The sequence below is a fragment of the Protomyctophum parallelum genome, assembly GCF_964188405.1.
Source record: "Protomyctophum parallelum genome assembly, chromosome: 19".
Classification (NCBI taxonomy): Eukaryota; Metazoa; Chordata; class Actinopteri; order Myctophiformes; family Myctophidae; genus Protomyctophum; species Protomyctophum parallelum.
The window spans coordinates 6618800-6638813 of record NC_139717.1 but is presented as its reverse complement, the minus strand read 5'-3'; the positions used below and the strand labels follow the sequence as shown (position 1 = coordinate 6638813).

General features: G+C 42.5%; 2 protein-coding genes across 3 annotated transcripts in view; one reads left to right on the top strand and one right to left on the bottom strand.

Annotated features, from left to right (window-relative positions):
• esr2a (estrogen receptor 2a) overlaps positions 1-20014 on the bottom strand; it is an 85742-nt gene that overhangs the window by 49310 nt on the left and 16418 nt on the right. The window lies entirely within an intron of this gene.
• LOC310876424 (uncharacterized protein) lies at positions 17700-19420 on the top strand (the record flags this gene model as incomplete). The annotated part of the gene is made up of 4 exons (XM_083789955.1): positions 17700-17861; positions 18031-18189; positions 19171-19266; positions 19376-19420. The coding sequence occupies exons 1-4, from the start codon at positions 17718-17720 to the stop codon at positions 19418-19420; spliced, it is 444 nt and encodes a 147-aa protein (XP_083646081.1). The 5' UTR covers positions 17700-17717.

Below are 20014 nucleotides of genomic sequence, written 5' to 3'. Positions count from 1 at the left end.
ACCTACCTGGTTATACTTCAAAACACTGTAGATGGTTTGAACCCAACACAAAGTCACTCAGTCTAGGCAATATTTATATTCCACACACAGAAAGTCAGTTTAAGGTTTTGTGTTGAAAATTAAATGCAGTCCAAACCTTTGGGATTAATAAAGTGACAATTTGTACAATATCCCATTACGATTATCCAAATTAATTCCTTATTATAATATTTTTACATTTTGGAAAAAATCTTTTGCAATGTGAAGTGCCACCAAATTCTTAATCCTTTTCCTTGTCTTCATGGGCCAAGTTGGCCAACTTGTGAAAGCTTCATACTTTTATTGTGAAGGCAAAAGTTTCTAAATGCTCTCAGAGCTTGCATATCTCCGCGTGCTGAAAATAGCTGATCTACAAGCTCACAACATGTCGCGGACGCGACGCGTTGTGAGCTTGTAGATCAGCCATTTTCAGCACACACTTTGTACGACGAAGAATAAATCAGGCATCAGTGCTCTTCACTCACTGGGAGGGAGATTAATGTATTTTGTTGGCCGATCATCATGTATGGACACAGGCTACCTCCTCGATGCAAACATAACAAGCTTTGGAAGCTATTTTTCGTGGCACATTATATGTTTAATCAAACAACAAGTTTACCTCCTCACTTATTGTTTGGGTCGGGAGCTTACAGTCTATGGTCGGGAGTCGGCTGTCTGTGTAGATCATGACTGATCATCATGCAGTTAGATATGTGCGCTGCGCTCCAGTGAAATTGTACAGCTGAGAAAGATTAGTTAATTTGTGACGGATAAACTGCGTTCAGACCTGAATATATATTCGACTCGGTTCGTCCAGTTTGGACCGCGGCAGGTCGCGCTGCGCCTGTTTGCGCAATTATCGTCTTTGCATTGACTTTGCAGGCAGGCAGAGAGAGAGAAAGAGAGGGGATTCGATTGAGCCAAAACAAAGTAATACTTTATTATCGCACTACTAATAGCCGCCCGGTGCCCGTGCCTCAGTGTTGAGACGGAGTAAAAATAAATAAACGGATCGTTTTTCTTTCTTTTTTCCGCACATTTCCAAGTATCACCGGTGCGACCTCATTAAATTTTAAGTATCACCATAAGAAATTAAGTCGCATATGCGACCTAATAGGTCGCACGCTGGAGCCCTGGGCGGGAACCCATTTTGGTGTTAGCATCATGTCGTGCTTTAGCTATTGAAAAAGCACACCAGTGTGAACCAAGTGGTGCAACTCCCGTCGTCCAGCAGGTGGCAGCCATGTCACATACTTCTCTCGTTCCAATTTCACGCATGCGCACACCACTCATGCTAACACACACAGGTCACAGGTACCTACCTACACACATCACAAACACGTACACAGCTACACGGACATTGCAAGCTGGATGTAGCAGTGGTTGCACCACTTAAAAATAGCAGACCTACAAGCTCATAGCGCGCCACCGAGTGGCGCGCTACGAGCTTGTAGGTCTGCTATTTTTGAAAAATCGAAGAGCGACTGACGTAGAAGACATTTTTAGAATCTGATCTCAGGTCAGAATGGAAAACTGTCAGGATGTACGTAGAAGACATTTTTAGAATCTGATCTCAGGTCAGAATGGGTTAAATCTTAAAGATAGATTTATGTGGAGCACAGATGATTGATGGAATTAAAAGGTGAGGAGCGTGCCGTGAACACGCCTTCAGAACGCCAGAAGTATGGACTTTGATCTGTGATGGCAATCTAATCTTACTTATGTAAGAAATTTGCAATTTGGGTTTTATTATAGCCTATTAAAAATCCAGCAAGCCACTCAACTAAATGTCCCGAAAGATAGATACTGCACGGTACACAACCTTGTCAAAACTTAAAGGCTACAGTACTCTAAATGAGTATTCACAGCTCTTGTGTTTACGTAATGGCTAAAGGAGTATAAATCCTCAAGACTACCATAGCTTGAATTCATCTGGTCTCCCAGTTCTATCTTAACACATTTTGGAATGAGGTCGTTTAAAAAAAAAAGGCTTCTTACGCCAGGGTTCCACCGGGCGCGTTGCGTCTCCGTCGCGCCATGACAACGTCAACGTCACGCTAGAGGTGCTCCACCCACTGCAGGCTTTTGACAACTGCGCGTCAGCAACATTCTTTTATACATGACTGGACGCGTGCGGCAACGCAACGCGGGCAGTGGAGCCACCCTCCATTGATTAAAAGGGAACATTCCCGACGCTGACGGAGACGCGACGCAGACGCGACGCGACCAGTGGAGCCCTGGCGTAAATCGTAACATTTTTCTGAAAAAAACATATCTATGTCAGTGGTGCTCAACCTTTTTCACGTCAAGGACCCCCAGAATTACTGTATCTCTATTGGGCCACGGAACCCCATCTCAAAATATGTAGTTCCAGGGACCCCCCAGAAGTTAAAAATGTTCGCTCTGAAATATATATTCAAAGATTTGCGCCACATTTTCACGACTTTTCAAAAATAGCAGATCTACAAGCTCTATGAGCTTGTAGATCTGCTATTTTTCAATAGCTAAAGTATAACGGAATGCTTAAAACACCAACAGGGGTTCCCGCCCAAAATGTGTTAGAACCAGCCCTGCTAATGGTGTTTGTTATTCATGCCTGGCCAGAGGGACCAGTGTGGGGATTTATGTATGTCTACGAACAACTAATATTTACTTCGCTGGACGAATTGCCATGAAACTTTGCACGCACACTCATTAGGCCATGGAAAAACCTTGCTTGCTTGTGATTTTCTTGAGGGGCCTCATTTGCAAAAAAAATCCAAATCACACACGCCTCTAAACGACGCAGAATCATATAAGGAGCATCACACATGATGCTACAAACCGTTCGCTGCAGAAGCACAATTCCTTGCCTTCACACACAGATGTGTGGGAGGGTCGAGCGTGCAACAATGCATTTTTAGTCTTTTAATTAATGACATATGTAATTCATTAAAAGACAACTATATATACACCAGTGGCTCACACAGACAAGACCGCAAGAAGGACTACTAGAAAACATAGTTAGACACAGATGTGTGGGAGGGTCGGTCGAGCCCATTTCTTGCAAAAATAAAGTCGTATATCATGAGCGCGTGCAACAATGCATCTTTGTGCATCATGTAAGCTCTTGCTGGTCATGTTTTATGTCATTAATTAACCCATTCTGAACGGGCACCCATTTTGGTGTCAGCATCATGTTATGCTTTAGCTATTGAAAAATAGCAGATCTACAAGCTCATATCGCGCCACCGAGTGGCGCGATACGAGCTTGTAGGTCTGCTATTTTTGAAAAATCGAAGAGCGACTGACATTTCTAGAATCTGATCTCAGGTCAGAATGGGTTAATCAGACCAGTGTGTGTCCAGTGGAAACCTCGTATGAATCTGATCTCAGGTCAGAATGGGTTAAAAGACAACTATATATACACACACACCAGTGCCTCACACAGACAAGACAGCAATAATAACTACTAGAAAACAGACTAGAGCACAATGTTGATGAGAAGAAAAATCAAACCCCAATTTGAATCGCATATTGAGAGACCTCTAAAGCAGAGCTTCTAGTTCTAGTCTAGTGCCACTAATGAACACTAAAAACATGGGTTATTACTCAGAGTCGTCGCCCGAAATAAGGAGAAAAAGACCAAAAGTGTAATGAAATATTTATATTTCAACCAAGCAATTGGTTGAAATGGGCTCTCCAGCCGTGCTGAAATGAGCAGGACAGCACACCTGGCCATTAATAGAAGATTTGAGAATGGATTAATCACGTTAGAAATACTATCAGTTGTGCGTGGTCAGAGCAGCAGCAACATTGGCTTAGGAATGGAACAAAAACAAAACAATTCAAAGAATAAATTATATTTTCTTCCTGTGATTAAAATCCTAATAGGTGAATACTGAATAGGATGGGGCAGGTCTACTACACTCCTGTGTTTTAACCCATTTAGGCCTGACGTCGAAATTAAAAAAATCTCTTCTAAATTCTGACAGTTTTCTGAAATACCTCATGTTTCTGTATCAGTGGTGCTCAATATTTCATGTCAAGGACCCTAAAAATGATATGAAATTGGCCACCGACCCCCATCTGAAAATATGTTGTTCCAGAAGATCTGAGTTAAAAAGGTTCGCTCTGAAAGAATATATATTCAAAGATTTGTGCCCCATCTTCATGATTTTTCAAAGACGTACAAGTTCATAGCGCGGCAGAGTGCCGCGCTATGAGCTTGTAGATCTGCTATTTTTCAATAGCTAAGTTATAACATAATGCTTTAAAACACCAAAAGGGGTTCCCGCCCACAAAATGGGTTAACATCAGTTATTAAGGTGGTACTTGGAGTGCCAGATATATTTCTGTGGTGGTACTTGGTATAAAAAGGTTGAGAACACCTGCTCTAAAGAACACACCGCCAAATATCGCTTTCACGTCTGCACCTCCACCACAAACACCAACAGGTACAAACTCTACTTCCCACGCAGCTTCCACGTGTCCTGAGTGACGCCCTGGGTAGGGCGACCAGGCCTGGCAGGGATCTGCGCTCAGAGGAGGAACACATTTCTTTTCTGTTTTGTTTGGAGTGTTGAGGGCAGACTGCAGGGGATAGTAGGAAGAGGCTAACGATGCATAAATAATAAAAAATAAAGAATCTTAATTAAATATAAAATGAGCAAGTAATAAAAACACACCCCACGTATTAGGAGAGCAGTACGAGAGTCACCAGAACCAAGGAGGGGTGTTTTCCATGAATCTATCACGGTTAAATTGGAGTTTGAAGTCAATTGGGCCACGGCGGACCCCCATCTCAAAATATGTAGATCCAGGGACCCCCCCAGAAGCCAATATAATATTTTAGTTTAGCTCTGAAATATATATTCAAAGATTTGTGACACATTTTCACGACTTTTCAAAAATAGCAGACCTACAAGCTCATAGCGCGCCACCGGATCTGCTATTTTCCAATAGCTAAAGCATAACATAATGCTTAAAACACCAAAAGGGGTTCCCGCCTAAAATGGGGTTAAAAAGTAAATATTTTAACCCTTAGCCTGTATCAAGGAAAAACACACAGTGCTGTACTAGCGATGGGTTTCTGCTATACCATGAAGACGCAGACAAAACACCTTGCAAGGCTACACAGCCAACCAGAGAGCTCGACCTCCCTCTCTGCCCCCTCTCTTCACCACTCCGCTGCTATTGTCCAACGCTTCTCAAACAGACGGCCGTCGGCTTCTACACCAGTGGTTTCCAAACCAAGGACCACCAAATTGACACTAATTAAGACCCCCATTTGAAAAGACATGCCAGGGACCCCCATAAGAGCAGAGAGGTTTACGGCTCTAGCAGTGATTCTCAACCCGTTTAATTTCAAGGACCGCCAGTTTGACATGAATTAGTCTAGTACGGACCCCCATTTAATGCCATTTCTATCTCCCCAATTTATATTGTAAAATCAAGCATTTGTACACTCTCAGAGTTACAGACCCATAAGGGTCCATTTGGTTCCAAACTATCATTTAGCTGGGGACCCCCTGGAACTCCCTCAAGATCCCCAGGGGGTCCCCGGACCCAACTTGGGAACCACAGATCCAGACACAGTACACACACACTACAACAACAGATCTTGGCTCACAGATGCTTATCAACAATCATTAAATGCATGTATGGCTGGCGTGTGGGTGTGTGTGTGGGGCCTGGAGATAAAAGTATGACTCAGCTTATTACCGTATTATGTTTGTTTACAGAAAGCACTGGCCGTTATGATAATATATAGTGGGAGAAAAGAGGATGCTTTGTCAAAGGCTCAAAGTGAGAAGAGAACTCATTTAGGAAAGTGTGCTCCTCAGAGGACAGATTTAGCGCCAGGGCGACGCGGGGCTACGTGTCAGTCATGGTGGGGGTGAAGCCAACAGGACACAATGTGTTGTTTTCGGCGACTAAAGGCCTATTCATAGTCTGGATTTTTGGTGGTGAGGTGACCACCGCTCCGGTGATGAGCTGACCACCGGAGCTGAAATAACGTTGAGCGGTGGTGAGTAAAAACAGAGAGAAGGGCTGGAGCGGTGGCGGTGGTTTGCTCTTCACCGCGACGCGTGACGTCATGTTGTAGTTCGGTGGTCACCTAACCACCGAAAATCCAGACTATGTATGAGCCTTAAAACGAAGACGAAAAATGTTCGTCGACTACCTTTTTTCACAGACAAAAACTAAAACAAGCACCAAGACATTCCCAGGTGACTAAAATGTGACTAAAACTAAGTGAAAACTATTCAAGAGACTATGACTAAAACTAAAAATCAAATGTTGCTGTCAAAAGCAACACTGGCTTGAAGATTTGAGTCTGTGCGACAGTCAGACGAACTGTTTGCATTTGTGAAAGTGCTTGTGGAGGTGGACTGAATATTAGTGCTGCAAGAATTGGACAAGAATTACGGTTGATTATTTATTTATTTTACTTATTTTATCTATTAGCCTAAGTCTAATTTTTGTAAGGGTTTAGTATACAAACCCGGGACTTGTCTGAGGAACAGAGACACATGACCCCAACGATGTGCTCATTGTGCTGTGATAAGATACAATCCTCGTTTTTTAATTCAAACCTTTAATTTGTTATTTGTTTGTTAATTTGATAAAAAAAAAAAAAAAAAAAAAAATATTCCCTCGTTCGAATATGGAATATATGTTTGCAGCCCTGCTCAGTAATTCAGTATGGTCCCCTCAAGACGTGATTCAGAGTAAAACAAAATAGCAGATCAACAAGCTCACAATCAGACAATATTGTAGATTAGTACTTTCCTCTATTTGTACAACGTAAGGCTATATAATGGGCCACTTAAACAAGCATTTCACACATTTTCAACCTTGTCTCAATAATTATTATATGCTCCATTATATTATGCTCTATATGCTATCATTATATGCTATATATGCTCACTAATGCGGTCTACTACCTCTCTGTCTCAGAAGTCCTAAAAGCCTTCTACAGAGGCACCACAGAGCATCCTCCTGCCTGTCTGCTTCACTGCCTGGTATGGCAGCTGCACCGACCTCAACCACAGAGCAATGCAGAGGGCTGTGGGGACAGCCCAACGCATCAGCGGATGTGATCTCGTTGTGTCAGCAAAGCTCGTGGAATTATGAAGGACCCAAAGCCATTGACTGTTTGAGATGCTGCCGCCTGTAAAACGTTCCACTGGGAATAGAAATAAGACTGCAAAAAAGAAAAAAGCTTCTTTCCCCCGAACAATCAGATACATGAAGGAACTGATAGGAACCAGAGCGAAACAGCCACAGGGCCAAGGAAAACGCTAGCTAGCGCTCATTATGTGAAGTTTTTTTCACTTTTAACGTGGTCAAGAAGAGGCCATGCACTCTGGGCAGGTTCTAATCTATACAAAGTATATTTATAATTCCATTTACAACTATTTATTACAACAATATTATTATCCTATTATATTCAATTTCAAGAGTCTCTACCGTCTTACTCTGTATGTACTGTAGCACGTCCGTTCGTTTTGAATTCAGTTTCTCATGACCTTGGCAGTTTGAGAGCCAACTCTTATGACGTTTTGAGTATTTTCAGAAGGAGACAACAATTACGCCAGGATACTAAATCTTTAATCACTATTTGTGGGGTAAAAGAGGGGGGGGGGATTTTTCTTTTTTTGTTCCCTTTGAAGTTTTGACCTTGACTTGAAAGCTGCCTCCTTTGCTTGTCAAGCCATGCAGCTGCTTGTCCAGTGTGGGAGAAAACCTCCCACCTACGACAGGCTGCTGCTGCCATATACCATTTACACCTGAGGACCATTCTACTTAATGTCTTCTAAATCCTGACAGTTTTCTGAAAAAACCCCATGTTTCTATGTCAGTCGTTCTCAAACATTTTCATGTCAAGGACCCCCAGAAATATTTGCAATTGGCCGTCGACCCCCATCTGAAAATATGTTGTTCCAGGGACCCCCCCCCCCCACCCCCCCCAGAAGCAAAGATATGAGTTAAAAACGTTCTCTCTGAAGTCTGAAAGAATATATATATTCAAAGATTTGCACCACATTTTCACACTTTTTCAAAAATAGCAGACCTACAAGCTCGTAGCGCGGCACTCGGTGCCGCGCTATGAGCTTGTAGATCTGCTATTTTTCAATAGCTAAAGTTTAACATAATGCTTAACCCATTCTGACCGGGCACCCATTTTGGTGTTGGCATCATGTTATGCTTTAGCTATTGAAAAATAGCAGATCTACAAGCTCATATCGCGCCACCGAGTGGCGCGATACGAGCTTGTAGGTCTGCTATTTTTTGAAAAATCGAAGAACGACTGACATTTTTAGAATCTGATCTCAGGTCAGAATGGGTTAATCAGACCAGTGTGTGTCCAGTGGAAACCTCGTGTGAATCTGATCTCAGGTCAGAGTGGGTTAAAACACCAAAAAGGGGTTCCTGCCCAAAATGCCATATACACTCTAACATTTGACAGGCCAGATCATCCTGCTTAGGCGGAAATATGGAGTAGGTCTAACTCAGTTTCTCTCAGCTTGTTATTATAACTAATTTAAAATAAGTTAATTGGACTTTCGGTCAAAAAAGATGTCTAACTTGATGTGTTTGATTTGGGTTAATTTAGAAAAAATAAGTTTTTATCATAAAAATGTAGTAAAATTAAGTTAGTAGAACATTAGAGTCGAACGAGTTGGGCCAACTTGGTAAAATGTATTTGAACCATTCTTCACGCATGCGCACACAGCAGGGCGGTTCTCCCCTCCTACTTCTCTGAAAGCCCGCGCTTCTGCTGTTCACTCTTCACTGCTGCACGTTTGCACAAGTCATGCACATTTCTCTCTCTGCAAATAAGTAAGTAATACGTTTTAGATTTGGTGATTAGGCCTACATATTTTATCATTTCTCAAATTGTTTCATTGTGTTGAAATTGTGTGAGTTTTATCTGCTTAGCAAGTTTTATGTACTTGGCTTCTCTACTGTTTATAGTCCACCACGGGACTATAATGTTTGCTGCAATGTTTGTTTGCTGTTTTACAAAAACACCGCGCAATGCAATAGTTTTTACTTCGTAAAACGGTTGATACGGGCAGCAAGATACGGGCAGCAAGTGTGATTTCACCCATGTTTGAGTGACTGCGAGACATGACGAAAGTAGCCTATTGTCAAGCCTTGTTGTTATACGTTCTGTTCGGTGCCGTAACGTGTCTCTTTATAAACGGTAGCAGCACACGTGTCTGCTGTAACTATTAGCAGTATAATGCTTATTTGTGTTCATTAAATCGCCACGTTATGTTTATGGGTTATATCCCTTCACTTATATTTGCATGTATAGCTTATTAGCTTTCAGGCTAGCACCTTTAGCCAAAGCCACAAGTTTATAGTCCACCACGGGCACGGTGTGCTTGGCTGCAATGTTCTTTGGCTGCTTTACAAACGTGTCTCTCTATAAACGGCAGTAGCACACGTGTCTGCTGTAACTATTAGCAGTATTTGTGTTCATTAAATCGCCACGTTATGTTTATGGGTTATATCCCTTCACTTGTATTTGCACGTATAGCTTATTAGCTTTCAGGCTAGCGCCTAGCCAAAGCCACAAGGACAAGTCAGTGACGTCACACAGCTCACATCATGCCCCAGACACATACTGTCTTCCGTGTGACTGTGACGTCACGGTGAAATCCTTAGCTGACTGTGTTGGCGTCTGTCTCGGTCATCAAAATGGTGGTCCGTGGCTATAATTGCCAATAAATAATGGATCTTGAAATTAAATCGGTTGAAAACCATTGACTACTAACATTGATCACATGAACTTGTCATTGGGCAAATGTTGTGAGCTTGTAGTTGTAGACCAGTTGTTTTAGGAGAAGTTTATACTGTATATCAGGGGTTCTCAAATTATTTTGGGGGGTCCCCAAATAATAATAATAATAAAAAAATACATGGTCAAAGCATTTACGGGGGTCCCCAGCCAAAAACGTTGAGCCCCTACTGTAGCTTAAAATCATTCAGTGTTGTTTAAGCATAATGCTAACCCCTTTTGGTGTTAGCATTATGTTATGCTTTAACTATTGAAAAATAGCAGATCTACAAGCTCATAGCGCGCCACTACGAGCTTGTAGGTCTGCTATTTTTTTTTAATTGAAGAACGACTGACATAGAAACATAGCTTTTTCAGAAAACTGTCAGGATGTAGAAGACATTTTTAGAATCTGATCTCAGGTCAGAATGGGTTAAAAATGATTCAGTGTTGTAAGCTTGTGTCACATTCTTTGTCTATTTTTTACAGGGGCTGCCACCAAGACTCTCCACCTGATCTGAGTCCTATACACCTGAACGGGGACAGCGATAAGGTACTCATTCACTCCTCACTCAAACCTTTGATTCACTGGGTCATACAGCTGCTGTAGATTCAGCGTTTTTAAAGGACCTGTTTTGAATAGTACACTAATGTTCCTGTTTAAAAGGATTGAATTCATTGTAGATGGATTGTATTGTAGCTTAAAATGGTTCAGTGTTCTAAGCTTTGTGTCACATTCTGTCTATTTTTTACAGGGGGGTTGCCACCAAGATTCTCCTCTCTCTCCACCTGATCAGTCCTGAGACCTACACCTGAACGGGGACAGCGATAAGGTACTCATTCACTCCTCACTCAAACCTTTGATTCACTGGGTCATACAGCTGCTGTAGATTCAGCGTTTTTAAAGGACCTGTTTTGAATAGTACACTAATGTTCCTGTTTAAAAGGATTGAATTCATTGTAGATGGATTGTATTGTAGCTTAAAATGGTTCAGTGTTCTAAGCTTTGTGTCACATTCTGTCAATTTTTTACAGGGGGGTTGCCACCAAGATTCTCCTCTCTCTCCACCTGATCAGTCCTGAGACCTACACCTGAACGGGGACAGCGATAAGGTACTCATTCACTCCTCACTCAAACCTTTGATTCACTGGGTCATACAGCTGCTGTAGATTCAGCGTTTTTAAAGGACCTGTTTTGAATAGTACACTAATGTTCCTGTTTAAAAGGATTGAATTCATTGTAGATGGATTGTATTGTAGCTTAACATGGTTCAGTGTTCTAAGCTTTGTGTCACATTCTGTCTATTTTTTACAGGGGGGTTGCCACCAAGATTCTCCTCTCTCTCCACCTGATCAGTCCTGAGACCTACACCTGAACGGGGACAGCGATAAGGTACTCATTCACTCCTCACTCAAACCTTTGATTCACTGGGTCATACAGCTGCTGTAGATTCAGCGTTTTTAAAGGACCTGTTTTGAATAGTACACTAATGTTCCTGTTTAAAAGGATTGAATTCATTGTAGATGGATTGTATTGTAGCTTAACATGGTTCAGTGTTCTAAGCTTTGTGTCACATTCTGTCAATTTTTTACAGGGGGGTTGCCACCAAGATTCTCCTCTCTCTCCACCTGATCAGTCCTGAGACCTACACCTGAACGGGGACAGCGATAAGGTACTCATTCACTCCTCACTCAAACCTTTGATTCACTGGGTCATACAGCTGCTGTAGATTCAGCGTTTTTAAAGGACCTGTTTTGAATAGTACACTAATGTTCCTGTTTAAAAGGATTGAATTCATTGTAGATGGATTGTATTGTAGCTTAACATGGTTCAGTGTTCTAAGCTTTGTGTCACATTCTGTCAATTTTTTACAGGGGGGTTGCCACCAAGATTCTCCTCTCTCTCCACCTGATCAGTCCTGAGACCTACACCTGAACGGGGACAGCGATAAGGTACTCATTCACTCCTCACTCAAACCTTTGATTCACTGGGTCATACAGCTGCTGTAGATTCAGCGTTTTTAAAGGACCTGTTTTGAATAGTACACTAATGTTCCTGTTTAAAAGGATTGAATTCATTGTAGATGGATTGTATTGTAGCTTAACATGGTTCAGTGTTCTAAGCTTTGTGTCACATTCTGTCTATTTTTTACAGGGGGGTTGCCACCAAGATTCTCCTCTCTCTCCACCTGATCAGTCCTGAGACCTACACCTGAACGGGGACAGCGATAAGGTACTCATTCACTCCTCACTCAAACCTTTGATTCACTGGGTCATACAGCTGCTGTAGATTCAGCATTTTTAAAGGACCTGTTTTGAATAGTACACTAATGTTCCTGTTTAAAAGATTGAATTCATTGTAGATGGATTGTATTGTATTGTAGCATAATTTTGGGTGTCCTTGACATGAAAAAGGTTGAGCTGACTGCTGACATAGAAACATAGGTTTTTCAGAAAACTGTTAGGATTTAGAAGCCATTTGATTGCCTCAACAGCTGATTTGAAGTGGAAAGACATGAATGTGTTGTGTGTTTCCATTTCATATCTGCAGCTGAGCCAATCAAACGAAGGTATGGGAAACGGATATGCCTCCTGTAAAATATTACTACAGCTATGCACAATTTGTGCCTTTGCAATCTGATCCATTAATTCAGTGCACATTTCAATTAATCTGTCATGTTTAAGGCAATTATGACCGGGTTATCTTATCACAACATCTTGTTAGGAAAGTGTATAAATGTTTATTTGACATTTCAATTTTTCTTTCTTTCTCTCTCTCTTTATTTCATCAGATTCAGATCTTCAATGCAGTGGCCCTGTAAGTACTGCTCATTTTCCACTGACAAGAGGAGCTCCTTACTGAAACATTACCGATTAATACATGGTTGCCATGCTCGAACATCATCAATTCCATGCCTTCATAAGGACTGCTTGTTCACATTTTCTACGTTTAATGCTCTCAAAGTACACATATCACAATTTCACCCTCAAAATGTGAATGGAAAAGTGAATGCAACTGCCTTCCACTGTCAGCTGTGTGACTTTGTAGAGCCTTGCTCTGTAGCTGACTTTTTCACCCATTTGCGTAGACATATTAACCTGAATCAAAAGGTTACTTGTCCATATTAAGGTTGGGCGATATGCCAATTTTTTTCAACCGCCAATCGTCTGACCAATATTCGCCGATTGACGATGTATTCGTGTCATAAAAGTAAAGTGAGAACAGCTCACTGCAGGTCGCAAAAAAGCCAGATCTACAAGCTCTCAAGGCGCCGCGTCCTGCCTGTTTTCGCAGCTCCGTTCGCTAGGCGTTGAGAGCTTGTAGATCAGTCTGTTTCTGCAGACTGCAGCGCAGCCAGGCAGGGTAACTAGCTGTCTAGCTCCCTTCCCTCCCCGCACGTCGGAGGCTCGGAGCTGAGCCCACAAGCTGCTGCGGCCGCCCCGGGCTGATCCACACAGGCTCTCAAGGCATCGCGTCCTGCCTCTTTTTGCAGTGCCGTTCGCTATGCGTTGAGAGCTTGTAGATCTGTCTATTTTTGCAGCGCTGGTGTCGGGGTTCGTTCACGTTGTCAATAAAAATAACTTGGATTACAGGCGGAGATGAAGTTCAATCAGTGGGTTGCACCAGTATTGGCTACACGCTAAGCTAATGCTAAGCTAAGCGCTATTATGATCCCCGAGCCTATACACTAACACTAGTAGAAAGTTTTTTTTATTTCCCCCCCCGCCACTCACGGGTGGCGCATTGGGATTGTGATGAGACACGAGACAGCAGTGTGCATTCTGTTGTGACTGTATATTATTAAACTGCATGGGTCTGGACTCCGGAGCTTAAACAACATGTAGGCTACATCCTCCCAGCTCCCAGCCTTTACTTTGGCTGGCGGCTGCAGTAAGTGCCGTGCCCCGGTGCCCGATGCTGGCTGCTGACAGTGCTGAGTGCGGGGACTGTAGGAGGCTGGGAGCATACCATTATAACGGGGGATTTTCACCCGGCCGCTGTTACTACATGTTGCTCACACTTTACATGTTAATTGGGCTAAATCGTCCCGAGAAATCGCCTAATAAAAATATTCGGCGATTGGATTCGTATATTCGCGATTGACGATGTATTCGTATCGTCACCCAACCCTAGTCCATATCAAGGCTGTGTCTTTGAGAGCAGTGTTAAAAGCACCTTTAATGGACACAAAAGCAGAGAGCATCCGATGCACAGTAAAATGACATTCAAACCTGAAATATTTTGTGCAACTGCAAATGTACTCGAAGATGCCCCTAATCTGGATGTTCAACCTGTGGAGAGTGTCCCTGAAGCTGATGATGAGTTTGATCATGTGTTTGAATTCAGTGACAATGTGGAAGACTTGGAGTGTCAGTTGGAAAAGAATTTAGCTGCTCTACTTCTGAAAATGTCATCTATTCTAAACATCTCAGAAATTGCCTTGCAAGAGGTTTTAGCGCAGATCAACCAAATGTTTTTGCTCTCACGGCCATTGTTGCATTCCTCAATTAAGAAAATACTGGGACAGCATTGTGGTGATGTAGATGACACTTTGGTTAGTGAGATAGCTAGAGAACTTGCAGAGAATAATGTATTTGCAAAATACACTTCTCCTGGGGGATCATTGTCAACTACTAGCAAGCGGAATTCGTACATATTAAGGGAATTCTCAGTGGTTGAGCCTGATGAGTTCAAACTAAAAAACAATGATACCTTTATGTATGTCTCTGTGATAAAAATGCTGCAGGCACTGCTAAGCAATAGAGACATTTTGGATAAGGCCATGTCACCTGAGACAAACCTGTCACCATCACAGGGACACAAATACAAGTCTGAAAGAGATGGTTCCCACTTTAAAGATAATTCACTCTTGACGGGGGAAGAATTCAGAATTTCTCTCCGCCTTTATATTGATGATTTTGAGGTAGTGAATCCGCTAGGAACCTCCAGAAATAAGCAGAAGCTATGTGCCGTGTACTGGGTACTTGGTAATCTGGACCCTAAATATCGCTCCTCTTTAAATTCTATTCAGCTTGCTTTACTTTGCAAGACTGACTACATCAAAGAGTATGGTTATGCAGAAATTCTTCGCCCTCTCATTCTGGACCTTGTGTCTCTTGAGCAACGTGGTGTATATATAGAACAGTTGGGAGCCAGCATAAAAGGCACTGTATCATTTGTTGCAGCAGACAATTTAGCCGCTCATTCTTTGGGAGGTTTCATGGAAAGCTTCACAGTAAGTCAGATGTGTCGATTCTGTATGGCCACGCGGGAGGAAATACAACTAATGGAAGTGCGACGAGGCTCATTCCAACCAAGAACCAAAGAAAGTCATGACAGACATGTGTTGGAGGTATTGCAGGATGCTACCCTGGCTAAAACATATGGGGTAAAGGCAAGCTGCCCACTCAGCGAAAGCTTAGAACATTTTCATGTCATTGATGGTTTCCCCCCAGACCTTTTACATGATCTCCTTGAGGGCATTGTTCCTGTTGGATTGGCTTTGGGCTTGAAGGCACTGATTTCTAAGGGATACTTCTCACTGCCTACCCTGAATGTGGCTATTAAAGATTTTCCATACACATTTTCAGATAAAACAAATAAACCCCAGCTCATTAAAAAGACCTTTTCCTCCAACGGAACAATTGGAGGGAATGGACATGAAAATTGGGCGCTTATCCGTGTTCTACCACTACTGATAGGTCATCACATCCCAGAAGGGGATGAAACCTGGGAGATGTTGATGGACTTGAAAGACATAGTAGAATTGGCTGTGTCCACAAGCTTTACTGAGGAGTCTGTCTGCTATCTTGAATGCAAGATTTCAGAACATAGAGAATTGTTTCAGAAAGTTTTCCCCAATGAGAGAATGAGGCCGAAGCACCACTATGTTGAGCACTACCCTCAATTAATCAAAACCTTTGGTCCATTGTCTGACGTTTGGACAATGAGATTTGAGGGAAAGCACAAATTCTTTAAAAGAATTGTCCGTAATACTCTAAATTTTAAGAACATAGCCCTTACTTTGGCAGTGAAACACCAGAAAATGATGGCCTTCAATTTAGCTACTCCCAACTATTTCAAGCCATCTGTCGAAATTAACAAAGTTAAGCCTGTGATGGTTGCTTCATTTCCTGAAAATGTGCAGCGCTATGTTTATCACAAGAATGGCCAGCAGAACTCAGTCCTTCAAGCATCTTCGGTCTCCATAGATGGTATTAAGTACAGTGCTAATATGGTCATACCAGTTGGATCATGTTCAGGGCTCCCAGACTTCCAACAAATAGCTAATATTTTAGTCATCAATACTGAAATAGCATTTATTTGCAGAACTATGACATCGTGGTATGACGATCATCTTAGAGCATATGAGCTCTGTAAAAGCCATTTGGCTTCCCTGTCAGTCACCCAGATGTCTGACCTGAGTGATGTTTTCCCCCTGTCACTTTACAGTGTTAGAGGCAGAAAGTTTGTGACCCTTAAACGGTACATATGCTGCACATAGGCAGCTGTGCAAATGGCATTGCTTTTTATAATGGTATTTCAACAGTTTCAAGTCTTTTGTATTATTGAATTGAAATGTATAAAATAAAATGTACTCGTGTCAGTGCGCAATACATAATAAGTTTGTGTCTTGACAGTTTGTTTGGTGTTTTAAGCATGTTATTCTTTAACAATTAAAAAAATAGCAGATCTTCAAGCTCATAGCGCGGCACTGAGTGCCGTGCTAGGAGCTTGTAGTTCTGCTATTTTTGAAAAATCGTTTAATATATTACAGAGAACATTTTAATGCAAATCTTTGCTTCTGGGGACAGTGGGGACGTCCCTGGAACAACATATTTTCAGATGGGGGCGGAGGCCAATTTTTGGGGTCTTTGACATGAAATATTGAGCACCACTGATATAGAAACATAAGGTTTTTCAGAAAACTGTCAATATTTAGATTATTTTTTTCCGACGTCAGGCCTAAATGGGTTAACGGGGTCAAACACTGACATCTGACAGAGTTCTGCTTTTTCTTAGGACGTAAAAATGGCACGAAAATTACTGCTGAGAGTTGTCATCAATGGAGATGATATTAGGAAGATAAGTCTTGATGAGAGACCAGATTCCATTGAAGAATTGAAAGTACAACTAAAGGATAGACTGTCGCTGCCATATGACTTTCTCATTCATTATCAAGATCCAGACTTCAATGACTTCTGCAATTTGACTGACATGACTGAATTGCCTGATAAAGCTTCGCTGAAAATCATCCCTTTGGCTGTCATGACTATCGATTACACAATCCTGCCATCAACATCTTTGGCGCCCCCAGCAACACCCACCGCAACGGCCACAGCAACACCCACCGCACCAGACTCAGACTGCAGCACAGATGACACAGAGATCCTGTCCAATCCAGAGAGAAGAGAACAATGGCCGGAGTCCTTCGACATGCACATACCTAAGTTTGCAGTTGATGTTAACTTCAAACTACTCCAAGGAAATCGTGACCATGAGAGAGATGGAACACTTCTGGCCATAACACGAGATATGAAGATCAACATATTACACCATCTTTCAGAGACAATATTGAGTTTCAAAGCTTATCCCTCGGGAGAAGAGATCAACAGTGTGGCAAAAGCACTGATTGCCAACCACCCCTGCCTTGCTGAGCGTGGTTATGATGTACCATGGCAAGGGTGGGGAACCTATCTTAAAACTAGGATGGGAAACTACCGCTCAAAGCTTAGAAGAAGTAACATGTCGGATGAAGTACTAGCAAATGGGGGTAAAAGAAGCCGATCCAATCCAGCGTTGCCGCCATCAAGCAAAGACATCAAGCGGCCAAAAAGGGGTGAAGCTAATTATCTCCCTTCTTTACCTGACAAAGATGATCCAAACAGCCTGGAAATTGCCCGAAAGAGTATCGCAGAAGAAATGAAGAAGAACCGTCCTTCTGCCACGATCATCTCCAAACTAATGGACAAAACATTCCCACTACGCAGACGAGAGATAGTACATCAGAAGCCTGCTGTAGCGATAGTGGTAGAACGATGGCCAGCAGTTTTCACAGAGAGTCAGGTAAGCTACTGTTTTACTTAAAAGTGTCACGAATCACCGTGTTGTGAGCTTGTAGATCTGCTGTTTTTACTAGTTTTGTCTCGAGCTAAAATGTTTGAGAACCACTGGTCTAGTCTATACTTAATGTGCTGATTTGCCTTCTCCCCCTTGCCCCCATCTATTTGTTCAGGTATTTGCTGAGTTCACCAGAATCGCCAGTAAGAGTCTTGAGGGAGGCTTCTTTGACGCTCTGGACCGGCACACCCCACGTTTCATCGAACTGTTCAAATCCAAAAAAGGAGCTGTTGGACAGAAACTGACTGAAGCAATGCAGGACATCAACGCTGTGGTAAGTGGTTTCATTTAGCAACTTTAGAGCTCCAGACTTCCCTCTCCAGAGCAACATTAGTGACTTCCTCCTGGGGGATCCCGAGACCTTCCAAGGCCAGTGAGTCGATGTGTTTCCTCCTGTGCCTTGGTCTGCCGGGGTCTCCTCCCAGTGGAACGTACCTCGAGGACCTCCCTAGGGAGACGCCTGAGAGGCATCCTAACTAGATGCCCGAACCACCTAAGCTGGCTCCTTTCCAGGCGAAGGAGCAGCGTTTCTACTCCGAGTCTCTCCCGCGTGACTGAACTTCTCACCCTATCTCTAAGGGAGATGCCAGCCACCCGTCGGAGAAAACTCATTTTGGCCGCTTGTATTTGTGAGACTAATCCTTAAGCTCAATGTTTAATATTGATTGTTTTGTAAATCTGGTAGCATCACACTACAGGTACTGTACATGATAATCTTTTAAGATTCTCTGAAAGGACAACTCCAGACAAAATAACATATAGCCTCATTTTCCTACTTGTATTGATCCCAAATGACTAGGCAGAAATGCCCTTGTTGTCCAGTTTCCCAAGCAGAACCCAGCGGCCCTCATAGCATATAGTGGAGCCCATAAGCCTATTGCATTTATGCCATTTTTAGCGATGAAAAGTTAAAATTTTAATTGTTTAATTTTGTTGTCATTACACACACATCCTTATCCATCCTATGCTAACCAGAAGTTATGCTGTTATGTGTTTTCCCAAGTCCCGGAAAAGACCTGCTGTGATTAGCCAGTACAGTCACTTTGATTGGCAGTTATGCTGAACGCTCACCACAAAACATGATTCATGATACTGGCTTATGGGCTCCACTCTATGCTGTGAGGGCTGCTAGGTTCTGCTTGGGAAACTGGACAATCTGCAGCATACAATGTCAAGATACTCAGGAGGGTGTCTGATCCAAAATTACCCCGATTATGTTGTAATCTTTTAACTGATCTTTTCTGTCTATCGTTAGGCACCAGATGTGACTGTACTGCGTGCTGTAGTCCTCAAGGGCATGTCAATTTGGCTGGGCGACGACTGCAGTGGATTTTATAAGACCTGCTTTGCAGTAAGTAATTGGCAGATTTGGCACATAAATGTTTTCATGAGAAGAGCAAATCCAGTGGATACCAAACATAACATGTTATGCTTAACTTGTGATTCTTTGCAGGGTACAGGACACAGCGCTGAGGAGCTATCGCAAGTTGCTGTTGGTGTGCTGACTGTTATAGCAGATGATGCTCCTAACAAGGTCCCCCACACAGTTCACCTAGAGCCCCTCTCCACTTCCATAATACTGGAGGGGGAGATAGTCATCAATGCTGTTAGAGACCTGCCTCAGGCAGTTTGTCTTTTATTTGGGCTCACATACGCCCTCAATTTGGAGTACCCAAAATGTATGAACAAAACACTCACGTTCATTCAACAGGTCATGCTGGGATTGGGCAAAAAAGCTCTCATACCAAAACTACAAACATTAAGAAAATGTTTAATTGAATAGTCAGGTCGGGTGGGGAGGGTGTTTGGGTGTTTGGCCCAACTTTAGTTTTTTTCAACTAAGGTTCATGTTTTAGGTTGTTAGAGAAACTAAAAGGTGAGTGTTAATTTTCTTTCATTTGCTGCTTTCTTTCGTTTAGCAGTTTTTGACAGGGGCGGGGGCATTCAAGCATGGGGCTAAATATAATGAACGCCAAGAAATTACATCTGGCCACAAATGATCACAGGATCTATTGAATGTGACAAACTGACATATTGAGCCTATACATACAGTATAATCACAGGATCTACTGAATGTGAAGGTAGCCTACTGGGGGAAG